This window comes from Microtus oregoni, unplaced genomic scaffold, assembly GCF_018167655.1.
Source record: "Microtus oregoni isolate MIOR12 unplaced genomic scaffold, Mior012 000062F_ref0000492, whole genome shotgun sequence".
Taxonomy (NCBI): Eukaryota; Metazoa; Chordata; class Mammalia; order Rodentia; family Cricetidae; genus Microtus; species Microtus oregoni.
In genome coordinates, this window is record NW_024543872.1 from 10,115,243 (window position 1) to 10,130,758 (window position 15,516).

The 15,516-nt window shown below is 50.7% G+C and overlaps 1 protein-coding gene across 4 annotated transcripts in view; it reads right to left on the bottom strand.

Moving 5' to 3' along the window:
• The window catches only part of LOC121439647 (protein EFR3 homolog B), an 81,030-nt gene that overhangs the window by 5,949 nt on the left and 59,565 nt on the right, over nucleotides 1–15,516 (bottom strand). For 3 of the 4 annotated variants that reach the window (XM_041640203.1, XM_041640201.1, XM_041640204.1), the window contains 14 exons: nucleotides 15,324–15,458; nucleotides 14,883–14,961; nucleotides 13,974–14,109; nucleotides 13,672–13,833; nucleotides 12,566–12,677; nucleotides 12,210–12,261; nucleotides 9,804–9,976; nucleotides 9,387–9,462; nucleotides 8,996–9,157; nucleotides 7,698–7,829; nucleotides 5,419–5,486; nucleotides 4,427–4,554; nucleotides 3,627–3,718; nucleotides 924–972 (listed from right to left, as the gene is read on the bottom strand). In XM_041640203.1, the coding sequence (XP_041496137.1) occupies nucleotides 924–972; nucleotides 3,627–3,718; nucleotides 4,427–4,554; nucleotides 5,419–5,486; nucleotides 7,698–7,829; nucleotides 8,996–9,157; nucleotides 9,387–9,462; nucleotides 9,804–9,976; nucleotides 12,210–12,261; nucleotides 12,566–12,677; nucleotides 13,672–13,833; nucleotides 13,974–14,109; nucleotides 14,883–14,961; nucleotides 15,324–15,458 (1,556 nt within the window). The remainder of the gene's footprint in view (nucleotides 1–923; nucleotides 973–3,626; nucleotides 3,719–4,426; nucleotides 4,555–5,418; nucleotides 5,487–7,697; nucleotides 7,830–8,995; nucleotides 9,158–9,386; nucleotides 9,463–9,803; nucleotides 9,977–12,209; nucleotides 12,262–12,565; nucleotides 12,678–13,671; nucleotides 13,834–13,973; nucleotides 14,110–14,882; nucleotides 14,962–15,323; nucleotides 15,459–15,516) is intronic. The other variant, XM_041640202.1, reaches the window with a different exon arrangement.

Genomic DNA, 15,516 nt, shown 5'->3' on the forward strand with positions numbered 1-15,516 from the left:
TGAGTTTGGAGGTTAAATAAGGATCACTGTTAGAGGGTTAAGGAGGCAGGCGGGACACTCTGTCTGTCTGTCTGTCTATCTATCTATTCATTCATTTATCCTAGCTGTTCTAAAGCTTACTACATAGTCAGGCTGGTCTCGAATTCACAGAGGACTCATCGTTGGCTATCTCTGCCTCCAAGGGCTGGGATTAAAGCCGTGCACCACCACACCTGGCTGAATGCATTTATAATAACAAAATACTGAAGAGGCTTCACACAAAGTCCATTTAGTGGCTTCATTTGTCATCAGTTAGAAACAACTTCTTAATAACACTTCATGAGCCAGTCCTACAAAGAGGTGACTCGGGGTTAAAAGTCTATGGCCCTGGGGCTGGAGAGATGGCTCAGTGGTTAAGAGCATTGCCTGCTCTTCCAAAGGTCCTGAATTCAATTCTCAGCAACCACATGGTGGCTCACAACCATCTGTAATGAGGTCTGGTGCCCTCTTCTGGCCTGCAGGCATACACACAAACTGAATATTGTATACATAATAAGTAAATAAATAAATATTAAAAAAAAAAGTCTATGGCCCTTATTGAACGAACGTTAACACAATTTCTTCTCCTGCCTCTCACTGGGCATCTTGCCCCTTGTGTCATCTTTCACACAGAATAAGTTTTATTTGCAAAAACCAGCCACCTGGCTCTAGCCCTCGAGTGGAAACTTTCAGAGATAGTTGTCATTAAAGGCGGAAAGGGGGTGCGTGACACACAGTGATGACACGCAGTGATAGGCAGTCCCACCTCCCCCCCTTCAGGGAGTGGGGACTTCCAGCTGCAGCGTGGGGGCCGCTGAGTTTCAAGAAGCCATCAGCCTCTGCCACCAGGTCCATGTCAGCCCCAACCTCCCCGCTCCTCAGAGTTTCCTGGGCTGCTGTCTTACCAATGGCCTTCTTCAGTGTCTCATAGGTGATCTCTTCTGCAGGCACTCTCTGAAGGAGAAGGGACAGACATGTTCAGAAAGGTGAGGAAGAAAAGGCAGCCCCTTTGCAATGCCCATTCTTAGGGCAATGTCTCCAGGACACCCCCATTCCCAGAGCATGTATGGAGAAAAAGCAAATGAGGCCAATTCCTCACCAGATTCCCTCAGAATAGAATTCTCTTCTCTTTTCCCTACTATCCTGTCAAGCTCCATGGGAGGAAACCATCTCATGATTAAAAAAAAAAAAAAAATCCTTAGAGAAACAATTGTATGTAGGAGGCAACTGAGAAATACAATCTCCAAAATAAACTCCAAGAACTTCATAACATTTTGAAGGCTCATGATATTAAATTATACCCTGAAGTAATGAATCTTAATACAGTAAGTCATGGGAGTTAGCAGTAATGGGGCCGCTATTGATGACATTGGTCCCAAGACTGGAGGCAAAGGATCTCAACTTCTGCAGAGTCTATGAAAGAGGGAGAAAAAAAATAAAACTCAAAGAAGGGAATTCCATGTATGCATGGCCTCAGGGAAGATGCCGAAGATAATGAAGTTTGGACCAGAGTCCATGAACTTCGAACCAGACTATGAGCTTCTTGGTGTAACACCCATGATGAATCACATGCCATCACAAAAAAATAAGGGGGAAATGTTGACAGAAGAGAGTTATTTAACAGGACAAGGTCTCACAAGGGGACACAACTGTGCTAAATGGTTCCTTCGAGGGAGAGGGGCCCAGACAAGTTCCCGGGTGATGATTGTGTTTGATCGCCTGATCTGAGTGTGATGGGGTGGGCACACTCAGCTTGTGAAAATTCGGACAGTACAGTTCTTGACTAGTTTGCCATTTAGTAAGTATCTGATTAGAAAGGACAGACATGGGATAAAGACATTGAGCTAATATTGTATGGACACCAATAGCATGCAGAACTCTCAGTAGGGCAACAGAAGCTGCCAAATTTGTTAACAAAAGAATTACATGCTAATAGATGAATAGAGGATTCATCTTGTACACACACGTGCGCGCACACATACACACGCACGCGCACACACACACCATCTATCCATCCATTCACCCATTTCTCCATCCATGGTCAGTGAAGACCAATGCAGATAAACTCCTGGCATTAAGGAACGATATGGTAAAGGAAAAGGAAAAGCAAGTTCTCCAAACGAGAGCAGGCAGAGAGCTGTGTGTGGAAGAAATGGAACCTAGCTGGGCTTCAAGGAAGAAGACTCCATAGGTCCAAAGGTCCAAGCACCCACAGTGGAGAAGAGGGCAGACTCTGGGAGGTTTTTGGCGCCAGTGTACTTGTGCAAACAGATGAGTGAGTGTGGCGTGGAGGATACTGGCAGCAGTGCCACCAGCAGAAACGTATAGGGTGGCATGGAGGAGAAAATGAACACAGCAGGGCCAGCCCTGGGCACTAGGATTAAGGTTTGACCACATCAGCATTGATTCATCACTCACAGGGATGGCAGTCAGCAGGCACAGGATCCTGAACCAGGGCACCATGGGCTGAGGCAGTGGAGCATAGGGAGGGCACAGCTCTGCATCAGTTACCAGGGTACCCCTGGGCTAAGCTGACCCAAGGAAAGAGCCAATACGAGTGTCCAAGGAGGCCACCAGTAAGGAGGGTAAGCATTTCTCCTCCTTAGCTTCACTTAACTACTGAACTTGATGGGAAAGTCCCCTTTGCAGCATGGGGAAGCAGTCAACTAACTCAAAGGCTGTGATACACTAGAAGTTCTATACTGTGGGGCAATGGTCTTGTACCCTGTAAGGATTTGTCACTTGAACTCGTTTAATAAAATGCTCACTGGCCGGTAGCCAGGCAGGAAGTATAGGCCAGGCAACCAAAATAGGAGAATTCTAGGAAGAGGAAAGGCTCAGTCTGTAGTTGTCACCCAGACACAAAGGAAGCAAGATGAGAATACCTTGCTGATAAAAGGTACCAAGCCATGTGGCTAACACAGACAAGGATTATGGGTTAATGTAAGAGTTAATTAATAAGAAGCCTGAGCTAATAGGCCAACCAGTTTATAATTAATGTAGACCTCTGTGTGTTTCTTTGAGACTGAACAGCTGTGGGACTGGATGGGACCGAAACCTCTGTCAACAGTCCTGTCTTTCATGACTGGAAGGGTCTCTGAGGGCCCCCACTTCCAGTTCCTCACTTTGCTTGACTAATTAGCCAGGGTCAGAGCTTCCTGCCTTCCATGGGACTGTTCCAGAGCAGCTCTGAGTGTCCAGGTTTAGGGCTTGGCCCTAGAGGGATGCTTAAAACCTTTAAGGGCTTTTCTATACCTGGGGAGAGATCCAGCGTCCTCCACAGCTGCCCTCAGATTCCCCATGAGTCTTCCTGTCCCAGTCCCTCTCAGATGTGGGTCCTCCTTACTTTGTGCAACACTTGCCCAGGCCTGTCAATTCCCTAATTTGTATGATAGGGGATGAAGCAAGCCTTTCTAAAGTGATTTTTTAAATGATACTTTCATGGTAGAAGAACATTAATCTCTTAGCTGGAAATACCAATGGTGTACACATAATGAGAGTCAGTAAGAAAATGGATGTGCTCAAGAAACTCATTTCTGCAGATACTTTAATGCACTGTAAAGGGCTCTGGAGTACTTTAGCACCCTGTGTACTGACAAAACTCTCACCTCCTCTTTCTCTGGGCTGTTCCTCGATTCCACCTCTACCTGAAGGGAAATGGTCTCTCCAATGCTCTTCCTCTTGGACAAACGATCTTCATCTGGAAAAGAACAGCCCAGAAGCTGGGGTTTCCAGTCCTTGATAAACCACTGGTCCCACCCTTGATATAGTCCTCAATGGCTCGATACAAACTTAGGCTACACACGGAGCTTCCATAAGCTTCTATTTGCTGTGGGTCTTCTTTACCCATCTTAGGGTGGCCAGGTTGCTTCTTTGGGTTAAGATTTTTGCAACCATGTGTGAAAACAAAGGAGCTGCTAGGACAAGAAAGCATATCTCAACTAGCATAAGCTGGCTGCATCCACTAGAAGCGCCAGTAATGGTCACACATGTAGTGTTCCCTAAGCGCATCTGACTTCATTACCCTACACACCACACAACCCTCTAATGCAGGAATTCCGTAGTTCAGAGACTTGCCCAATATGTTTTTAGGGAAGTAAGTAGCACAGACAGAAGTCTTGAAATGGGTCCCTGGTTCTGTAACCCATGTGTGCTCTTTCCAGTATTACAGACCAACCCTTTGCAAGTCAGGTTATTCTCATGGCCCAGTTGCTTTCTGAGATCCCAGGCTGGGGAGGAGGAGCATCGGAATAGCGATCTCCCCGTAAATTCTGGTATGTCTCTCAGCTCTTATATAACATCTAAGACGCTACCACAAGAGATTCAGGTGTCTTCACCCCCTCACCCTAGGCCGCTTACGTGGCAGGAAAGGCAGAGGTAGGGTGGAAGCCTTGTCCGGAGTGCATACCTGTCAGCTGAGGGATGTAGGGCAGGCAGAGCCTGTCCGAATTGTAGCCGCTGCCCCCCAGGACTTCGCTGATTTTACTCTGGCGGAAGAGAAACTCTATCACCACGCCATCTAGATTCTGAGACAGCCTGAAGGACAAAGAGGCAAAGTAGAACTGTGGGCAGCTTGAACAATCCCTGGATGACTATCCCAATAGCAACATAGTCACTATGCAAAATGACAGAGAAACAGAAGAAAGTTCCCCTGGACCCTGTTCCTCCGTGGACACCTACTATCCTACATTTTATGCAGAAAACTTCAGTTGCAAACATTTATGCCCACACATGAATGTTCCTTTCCCTAGCACACTTTTCTGTGGTTAATTTTGGGGATGTATATGTGTGTGCGCAGATGTGTGGAGGAGACCAGAGGTCAATGTTGGGTGTTGCTCCTTAGGCAACATCTACATTTGCTTTGAGACAGAGTCTCTCACTGGCCTCAATGGCCTTGAGTTCACCAAGTAAGCTAGGCTGGCCGACCAGTGAGCTCACAGACCGGCATGTCTCCACCCCAGCATATGCTACCACATCTGACTTTTTTTTTTTTTTTTTTTTAACAACATTCCAGTTAGCGAATGAGAGGCCATGGTTTAGAAGGTTAAGTCCTGCTGCTGGGCACCTTGCTTCAGAATAGCTTCCCCCTGAGTTCATGCTGAAGCGACACTGGTCCATAGCACTGTCTGAAGGCAGGATCCTGTCAAGGGCGACTCCTCTAGGATGTACCCTCCCTGGGTTTGACCAAAGCTCCTGGAGTCTAGATCACCTATGCAGTACAGCACTCCCTGTCCACCACGGCCCGCCTGAGGCCTGATGGTAGGGCAGCTGTGAAATGGGTATGGTAACGCGCTGGGAGCCAAACTCTGCCCAGGGTCAAAGTCCCCTGATGTTTGTCCTTGCCTGGCCTCATACTGCCCACTCTCGCGTGTTTGACCGCATCCCCGGTACTGTCCTTACCTGGGCCTTTCCACAAACACGTCTTCGGGAAGCATGTATGGTGCTTCTTTTTTCCTGGTCTCTATCACCTGGAGTTCAGAAGGAAACAAATGATGAGAGCTGGATCCAGCAGGGCCAGGCGGCTCAGAGCGGGAACAAGGGAGCCTGGGTCCGGGAGGGGCAGGGCCGGGTGGCTTAGAGCAGGGTCGGGAGGCTCAGAGCGGGGAGAGAGGGAGAGCTGGATCCAGCAGGGCCGGGTGGCTCAGAGCAGGAGCTAGGGAAAGCTGCAGCCTCACGTCAGTACCCTCCCGCTCCCCCCACCCCCACCCGCAGCCGCCTTGGAGATGCAAACACAGAGCTTCTCCAGGGAGAATCCAGATCCCCAGTCGCGTCAGAGCTGCCCGGGGAGATGAGTCGCTGCTCAAGCTGTCGCCACTGATGACGCACATGTGTCAAGTGTCCTCCAGGTGCAGAGGACTTCATTCCCAAGAGGCTGGGCTTTCTTTCTTAGTCCGTGAGAGAAAGGGGGGTGCAGGTGGCACCACGTGCTGAGACTGGCTGAGGGAAAAGCGGCTGATAGACGGTGGCAGCTTGAGATCTCCTCAGTAGCCTTTGCAAGTGTTTCTGGAGAAGCTGTGAAAGTTACTGAAGTGGCAAGAAGCCAGAGATGGCTGGCGTGCCGGTGTGAGCGTGTGACTTGCCAACAGCCACTGTTTCCAGTGAAGAGGACTTCTCGACCGACGGCCCTTATCAGCCCCAAGCCTGTGAAAGTCCACCACGCTTGGGAAGTCTCTGGTACAATGGCACAGCGTCTACCCTTATGTCTCCAAGCCAGCTTAGGCCAGCAGAGACCTGGAATTTTACAGTTAATCCTACACATCATGAGTCCACCTAAAATACTTAAGATTTTAAGTCAGGAAGAAATTCTTATGTATGTGACTGTTTTGCCTGTATGCATGTATATGAAATATGTTCATGTCTGGTATCTGTGAAGGCCAGAAGAGGGTGTCAGATCCCCTGAAACTGGAGCTATAGACAGTTGTAAGCTACCACGTGAGTGCTGGGAATGGACCCCAGGTCCTCTGCAAGAGCAGTCAGTGTTCTTAATCGCTGAGCCATCTCTCCAGCCACCTTCAGAAGGTTTTAAAAAAAAAACCTTTATGCAACAACTGGAGTTGATTGATGAGATTGGCTACTAGAGAATGCCAAGGTAGAGAGAGATTCAAAATTGAATTAGCTAGTATGGTGGCACCGGAGGGAGATCCCACTGCTCATCGTCTTCCACTACTCATACTGATATATGGGTTACATTCATGCAGAGGGAGCTGGAGTTTGTTTTAAAATATTTCAGCAAAGGAAAAGGATACGATCTTGATAAGCAAGTGTGAGGAATTTTCACAAGTATTCAATTGGCATGGCTGGGGTTCACAGTCCTACGTTTGCTTTTGTGGTACTGAAGGGTTCATGACAAAAATCTTGTCTTTTTGTTTTGAGACAGAGTTCTTTTCTGTTTAAATTACTTGGTGTGTGTGTCCGTGTGTATGTCCATGTCCATGTCCGTGTCTGTGTCCGTGTGTGTCAGGGGCATGCGCACACCATAGTTATGTGTGGAGGTTTGGGGAGTTGGCTCCTGTCTGCCACCTTGTTGGTGCCGGGTCTCTCCTGCTTTTGCCACTGCAGCTGGACCACGAGCTTCTGTCTCATTTTTGTCTCTGACTCCCGTTTTGCCACAGGAGTGCTGGGATTTAGGTGTGTACTGCTGCATTTGGATTTCTCATGAGCTGCAGGATTGAACTCAGGTCCATGAGGCTTGCCCGGCAAGGGCTTTAACCTAAGAGTTTCGGTGTTGCCCAGACTGGCCTTACCATCAGCCTCCTAGATGGCTGGATTGCAGGTCTATATCACCTTGCTCAGATTCCTAAAACTTTTTGTTGGTGGGGAGGGGGGGGGGCCCATGTGGCCCAGTCTGGCCTTAGACTTGCTATGCCAAGGTTTCCCTACCACTGAGACTTGAGTGCTGGGATTATAGGCTTATGCCACTATACCCAGATTTATGTGGTCTGGGAATTGAACCCAGGAATTTATGTTTGCTACGCAACCTCTTATTAAGTTGCTTCCGTTCACGTGGTTGGAGGAGTGTGTGTCATATGCTATCTTAGGACAGTGGGTAGGGAGCAGGTATAAGGGACCCCTTTACTCAGGAGGCTGAGGACAGAGGCGCTTTACTTCAATACTTCCTCCAAAGCCTAAGTCTAATGCGCCGGGGCTCACTGAGTTCTCAGGATCACGAGGACACCAACCTCGTGGATGTGCTGGCAGAAGGCAGGCACCGTTGTGAGCTGACTGATGAGGTTCAGGTAGGCTGCACCCAGAGCGTAGAGCGCACAGCGGTTATAGGCAGGCAGATTCTCTTCATTGACTTGGGCCACGTCCTGTGGTAACAGACAGGCTTTCGGAGTTTTTCCCTGACAAGTCATACTAAAATCTACGCCCTCCCACCTGCCCTCTCCCCAATTTTATTAGAGATGGCTCATCTTTCTAGACTAAATCTTTGTCCCATAGCCTTCTGGGAGGGAGAAGTCATCCCTAAAAAGCTCGAGAGAATGGCCCCTAGGATAATCCATGGACTGGAGACTCATCAATCCCTACTAGGCAGAAGCAAGAGCCTCATCTCGCCACTCTGTGGTTTCAGCTGTAGTGACTGCCACTGTCCAAACCTCCTCATTAGCATTAAGCCCACCATTCAGCCGCCATCTCCTTCAGCAAAGCTGAAACTTAGCCGATTGCATCGTCTCGTTGAACTGGGTCCATATGCTAAAAGCCATTGGAATCACTGGGAGGCTGGGGCTCAGAGATGTCCCAAATTGCACCCCTTAGGGTAAACAAAGAAAATTATAACATCTAGTTGGCCTGCAGGATCTAGCATGGTCACAAAGCTGACCTAAGACATCTGTCACTAAGTTCAAGAATGTGATGCCTGCTTGGCTTCAGGACCCGGAGACTGCAGCCTTTGAGGTCTGAAGGACCCACCTCGACTTCCATGGCAGTGCACTACTACCCAGGCAGACCTTCAGAGTCTCAGGTCCTACCTAGTACCACCCTGGCTGCCTGTGAATCACAACGGAAGCTTCTTAAAGAAACAGGTCCCGGGTTTGGGATACTGGCTTTCCAGTTTGGGTAATGAGCCTCTTTGAACAAGCATCAGAGACAATTCTGAACAAGTAAATCTGAGAGGAAGAGGATTTTTAGATGATCACATTTGCTACTGGATCACTTGGGGCTTTTGAACGCCCCCTTTGGGAATTTTTGGGGTAGCACTCAGACCCCATGAGAGACTTGAAATGCGAGGGGTTCAGGGGTCATTCTGGGTGACCTTGTATTCTCTTTATCTTAATGGTAAACAAGAGCCACAAATTAATTCATTTCTGGGGCTTCCCAGTCTAGACCATGGTTTGGGTTATTATGGAGGAGTGACCAACCAGAGTACAATGTCCCCAGACACCAAAACAACCACCACAACAGAGTTTCCCTATCTGTACCTGGCTAGACAGGCCCCTCCCCATGATCTTTATCTGGTCCTCCCCACATCTGGCCCTACCTGAACAGCCAGTACCAGTCGGATGAGGTCCACCATCACCTCCTCGTTGGCCAGCTCAATGCTGATGAGTGCCAGCAGGCCGTAGAGTGCCTCATAGTGCTTCTGGATGTTCGTCTCCTCCTTACAGCTTAGGTAGATGTGCCTGTATAGCTGCTGGGAGTGCTGGGGACAGGGGCAGGGGCAGAGGACAGCCGTGGTCAGTGGGGTGGATGGGGAGGAGATAGCTGTGTGCAGACCCCACCTCCATCCTCAACAACGGACAACTCTGGCCAACTGAAGAGGGAGGAGGCGGGCTCTGGGACCAGTGGTCACACAGTGGTTTAGACGCTGGAGGACTGGGACTAGTAATCCTGACCTCCATGGGCTCGCTGTGTCTTCTGGTCATACTCACCTTCTTCATGAAGACAGTGTCCTGCCGGGAGCACTTGTCCACTTTCAGCTTCAGGACCGAGATGTCACTGAGGGTGCTAAGAAGGGACAGAGGAGCCTGTTAGCCCTCCGAGACCAACCTGAGGCCACCTGATGTCACCAAGCTTTATTCCCTGGCTATTAACCCAGTCTCCATTTTCCCACATTCCTGTTTCTTTCTCTTGAACTTTATGCTGATGCACACTCTCTCCAGCCCCCAGCCCAGGCAGGACCACGCTCTGGCTCCCGCTGTCCTTGACTAAAGCCAGGGTTGGGCTCTAGTGGGTCTCACTGTCCCAAACTGCCCTCCCACCTGGGTGTGACGTTGCTGGCCAAGAAGACAGTCGCACTGGGGGGCTCCCCTATCACACATCTACTGGAGGAGGGATCTTGAGCTCACCTGATGGTAGAGAATTTGTGGCGGTTGCCATGGCGATCAATGAAACTGATGAGAATCTCCAGAACGAAGAGGCGGATTTCGGCATCCTCCATGAGGGCGGTGGAGAGCAGGCGGTCAAGGAAGTTGCTAGGCAGAGCTGACATCATGTTGCTGCACGGGAATCCTGTGGAGACCTGTGAGAAAGCCCGGGACAGCGGTGCTTAGCAACACCGTCACTCCCTGTGCAGACATGAGATGGAGAAACAGCCAGGATTTGGTGTCATGTCTATCCTCTGTATAGAGCCCCCTGAATACCCACCTGGAAAATCTACTCCGTGCAGCTCAGCTGACATATAGGTGTATGAGAACAGTATGCAGGAGCAATAAGAGCTAAAAATGAGTAAGGATTAGCACCAGAGAAAGGCGAGAGTCATGGTATCTGCAAGTCCTAGCTGGCCAGGGAACACCTGGTGAACGCCCAGTTGTTCTGTTACAATGCTTTCTTAAGATCAGGAGTCACAAGAACTTAGAGGGCAGAGGAACTCACAGCTGGGTGGCAGGGTCCACTCACATACCCGACAGTCAGCACAGCACTGGGACAATGGGGCCTTCTGACTCAAATTGGTCAGCACAGGTAGCCACATCACACAGGATGCCAAATGCTCAGCAGCAGTAAAGGGCATTTTCTATTAAGTCCATATTGCAGAACGGTACCCCTGATGATTCGGAAGGTTTCCACAGAGCTGGCCCAGCCCAGAGTGTTAAATGTTCTCTGAAGGGGCACATTGAGTATTCCCCAGACTGTCACATAAGACACCGGGCACAAATTAACAAGGGCCAACTAGGCAAAACTGCAGAATTACAAAGACCAAGAGGAGAAAAGAAAACTAGATATGGGAAGAAGAAGAACAAAAGAACTTCGTGAGAGGACACTGTGTGGGGCCGGAGGTATACTCGGTGGAGGGGCAGTCCCCAGTACTAACAAAGCAAAGCGGCCAAACAAACATGTAAAAGGAAGAGGGTAGGATAAGAGGGAAGAGAAGCTTGCATTGAGTGAGGGGGTCTAGACAGACCGGTGTGTTGGGAACAGAGATTGGAGCCGGTTGGTACAATGAACAGTCTGGAGCAATGGCTCTTGACCTTCTTAATGCTGTGACCTTTTAATATAGTTCCTCATGCTGTGATGACCCCAACCACAAAATTATTTCATTGCTACTTCATAGCTGTGATTTTACTACTGTTATGAATCATAATGTAAATATCTGTGTTTTCCAATGGTCTTAGGCGACCTCCGTGAAAGGGTCCTTCAACTTCCAAAGGGGTCACAACTGACAGGTTGAGAATTGCTGGCCTAGAGACAGGAGGAACCCTGGGAACTTTGCCCTGAAGAGCCTGAAATTTAGATGTTCACATTAGAAATTGAGATCTCCTCTGAAATAAGGAGCAAAACTGGAAATGGTATTTCCAGAAAATTCTCCTGGTGTTTATGATGGCTGAAGGTGGACATAGAAACACTGAGGAGAATAACCTGGTTGTAAGATGTCCGAAGTTTAGGCTAGGGCAGGAAGCTTGTTGCAAAACCAAATTTCAGAGCTGGGAATGGCAGTGCACATATGCTTGTAATCCCAGCACTTAGTGGGTTGAGGCAGGAGGATCTTGAATATGAAGTCAGCATAGGCTATGTAAAGTCCAAGGCCAGCCAGGGCCACAGAGGAAGGCCCTAAATAGATCATACAAATACATATTTCTGTTCATATACATACATACACAAACATAGATTTTAGAATCTCACAGTGAGTGGCTGACTACTCACACTCCCTGGGGAACCTACATATTTTAACCAGTTGGTCATAGGAATGGTGTTTGTGAGTAACAGAACTTAGACTCCAGCAATGGAAGCTGAGGTGCAGAGACACACAGAAGACATAGGGGAAGGAGAAGGTGGTGGTGGGAAGGTGAGAGAGACGTCAATGGTGAAATGGGGGAGCCAGAGGGACAGGACCTAGGGAAGGGCACTGGGTGGTCAGAGGGGGAGGAATTACGTCAAGACCCACAAGGCTAGCTATAGCCACAGAGCTACCAGTAGCACTTAGAATCACCATTTAAAAAAAGCACTAAGCTGGGTGTGGTGGGGCACGCCCGTAATTCCAGCACTCGGGAGGCAGAGGCAGGACGAAAGCTGTGAGTTTGAGGCCAGCCTGGTCTACAGAGTGACAGCCAGGGCTAGACGGAGAAACCCCGTCTCAAACAACAACAACAACAACGACAACGACAACAAAGCATTACATTTCCACCCCGCTCTGAACAACTCAGTGGAGCTCAGGCTGGGTTTCATATCCTCCCTTATACCTTTAACAGCCGCGCATATCTGTGCAGTTTGTAACACACATTACTGCCCCGTCTTGGTTCCCTGTAGGGGGCGCTCACCTGAAGGAGAGACTTCAGCAGCATGATCTGGGTCAGCCGGTTTCTATTCTCCCTGTGGAGGAGAGACACGGGCACTCTCAGCAGGACGGCAATAGGGTGCTCCCTCGTCCCCACTTTCCTCATTAGTTCTCCCACGGATGAATTTTCTCACCAGGGGCTTATCTTGTTAGGTTACCCAGGAAGCCAGACTGGGGACACATGATTTCCCTAAAGTGAGGAGGGAACCTGAAAAATTGCCATGGGATCTATTACACCCCCCCCCCCCCACCCACTGCTGAAGGGGTCTTTGAGTCAAGAGAAGATCCACAGAAGTAAGAGTGGATAACCAGGAACCAGAAAGAAGGGAGTGGACTAACCCTGTCCTTCCGGTCTCCACTGGGTGGTGCAGGGAGGGTATGGGGACTTTGCTCATGATGAAGAGGATCACCTCCGAGCGCTGATAGGTGGGCAGCGTGCTGGCAAATGATCCTGTTAGGACGAGAACAGAGATTTAGAGGTCCCCCAGGCTCAGCACGTATTAGTTGAGTGGGCAGAGAGTGAGGCTCACTGATGCCCAGGGGCAGTGCTCAGGCAGATGGAAGGGATTGTGGAGGATTCTGGAGGGCTCTTCTAGATGCAACTTGTTCTTCCCTTGTTACTGAGGTTGTGGCCACTGTCAGGGCTCCTTTACTGGGGGATAGGGCCTGGGGTGCAGGGCAGCCCTACGCTTTCATCGCTCGTTTCCCAACTCCCGGTACCAAAGAGTTCGTGGCCTAGGTACAGAGAGACCTCTGAGAGTGGAGTCCATGGGAATTAGAGTTTCATATTTCTCCACATCCGGGGTACAAATAGCCTCCACAGTTTTCTTCATTCCTTCTTTTCTTCCTTAATCTCCACCTCCCGTCCAGTGGCCCCACCGTGGGGAAACACTAGGCATGACTAATGAGGACCGGGACACAAGAATAGTCTTCCTTAGCAGGAAGGCCTGGCGGAGGGACCAGCCAGACACGTGTATCATAGGCTGCTGGGCTGCTGCCCCCCTTTCCCACGATGTTCCTAAATAACACGATAGCGCTAACTGATCATACAACAGATGCTAAAGTGGAAACCTGGTGCCCTGGCTCCTCCCCCTAGAACTCTTCCCTCTACAAACTTGGTCAGGGTACCTCCTCTCAGCATAGTCCTGTCCCAAAGGCCAATGTCCTAGGGCCCTGGCAACCTTTCCCCAGAGCCTCATTCGGCTCCCAGCCTCACCAGACCCCTCCCACCTTAGGTCCTTTCCCAGAGCCCCGCCCTTCTCCGAGCGTCACAGAGTCCGTCCCTCCCCCCAAAGTTCGGCCCCTTTCCAAGCCTCACCCACCATCTAAGCCTTGGTTCATAGGCACTTCTCCCTTAGCCCCGCCTCCAGATCTTTGCCCGTCCCACTTCTGAGCCCGCCCCCAAGCCTCAGTGGCCCCTCCCAGCCCACCCCAACCCTCCCCACCGATGGTCTTGATGACCGCCTCCTGAAACATGCGCTCCTCATGCTCCTTGATGATCTTGGTGCCCAGGCTGACAGCGCCGTCGTAGCTCCCGGTCAGCGCGTAGTCGATGCTGAGCCGCAGCTGCCGCAGCAGGGTGTTGAACATCTCCAGCACCGTGGGCCCTGGGCGCCAAGAGGGAGGGACCCGCAAGTCAGGACAGGCATCCCTCCTGCTCTCCCTTATACCTAAAGCCCACTCAGCCAGTCGGTCCGGCCCCTGCCCCTCTCTCCTGCCCCTCGCCGTTTGCTCTGGACCCCCTTACCGACAGAGCCGGTGGCGGCGATAACCGCAGCTTCCGATAGGACCTCCACGATGCCTGCCCGCACAGTCGCCGCGCTGCGGCTGTTGGCGTCTAGGTGGCTCAGGAGCTGCTGGATAACCAGGTGGGAGTGCTGCGGCTGTGGGGGAGGAAGACGTGATGGTCCCCCAAGCAACCACCCCAAAGGCCTGGCAGCCCTCTGCGGGGACCCTGAGGCGGAGGGTGAACCAAAATGTCATCCCACAGCCAGTGGACGCTGCAGGTGGCACCCAGACCGCTCACTCTTACAGCACTCCCCAACCCCCATCCCGGCCTACAAACGCGGAGCCAAATCCCAGGGAATCTGCGTTTGCACTTTTTTCCTGGTTCCTTTTACTTCAAAGGGGACCAGAAACCCATTTCAAAATATTGTCTTTCATTTCTCCCAGTCCCCAGGTCTTACTGGCAAGGACCATGAGAAGCCACATGGTTCAGCTCCGTGCTGCACAGTGTGGCTGGGGGCCCAGTGCCAATTCAAGATCTGTCTGATAGATAACACCGCTGCCTAGATGAGGGCGGGCCAGAAGGAAGGCAAGGCTGTAGAAGTCGGGAACGCTCAGAGAACCAGGGGGTGCAGGCTGCTTGTCTTTTTGCGAGATGTAATTTTTGTCTAGGAATTCGTTTCCATTGTATTTCATAAAAAAAAATGTTTGGCTAGGACGTACTAAACATTAAACTGGCCTTCCTTCACAGTCAGGTGACACAGCAGCATCTGTGGCAGCTAGGGTTTTTTTTTTGGGGGGGGGGAGTCAGAGAACACGTGGCTTCCTACTCTGTGTACTGTCCCGCACCTGGGAGTGCCCCGGGGGAAGTGGGCAGCCGGTGTCTGGGGAGGGGAAGGGGTGCAAGCTGGAGCAGGGAAGCTTACCGCACCTGGATTGAGTACATGATGATTTTGAAGCAACGAGTGGCGAACACCTTGGGTTCCCAAAGAGAATGGTTATCCAGGTGGCTGCGAGGGAGAACACAAGGGGGGGGGGGGTGACTGGGAAACTCAGAATGACCCAGGGAGTATTGCTGAGCTTGGAGGGCCAGGGGCACCTCCTGAGAGCCCCTTGCAGTTCTCAGTCAAGGAAGGGCTTACAGTATAGCTTGACACAAGGGATGGAGCTGGCCCTTTCGTTCAGTTTTGGGGACCCCTCTATTGCTCACCACAAACAGCAGGTGGCCACTGCATGGTAGCCTTGCTGTGTGATGCAGGGTCTGCTGACACCTCACCACAGCATGACAGCTCCTTTCCTCTCACAGGGGCAGCGGGGACCAGGGGCAGTTGGCAAGGAGATATGGGCAGGGGACCTGGAACAGTCAACTCACATAAGAACAGGCTTAATGGCGTTTTTGATGTTGCCGAAGGCTGCCCGGCCCAGCAGCTCCCGCAGGCACCTCTCAGCCAGCTCTGCTGGGTTCTCCTTTTCCTTCTCCGGTGCTTGGAGGGGCGAGGGAGACCGGCTGCGGAGACAGAGCCATGTGGATAGAAGATGGGGTGCAAAGTGGGGAGCCAGGACTG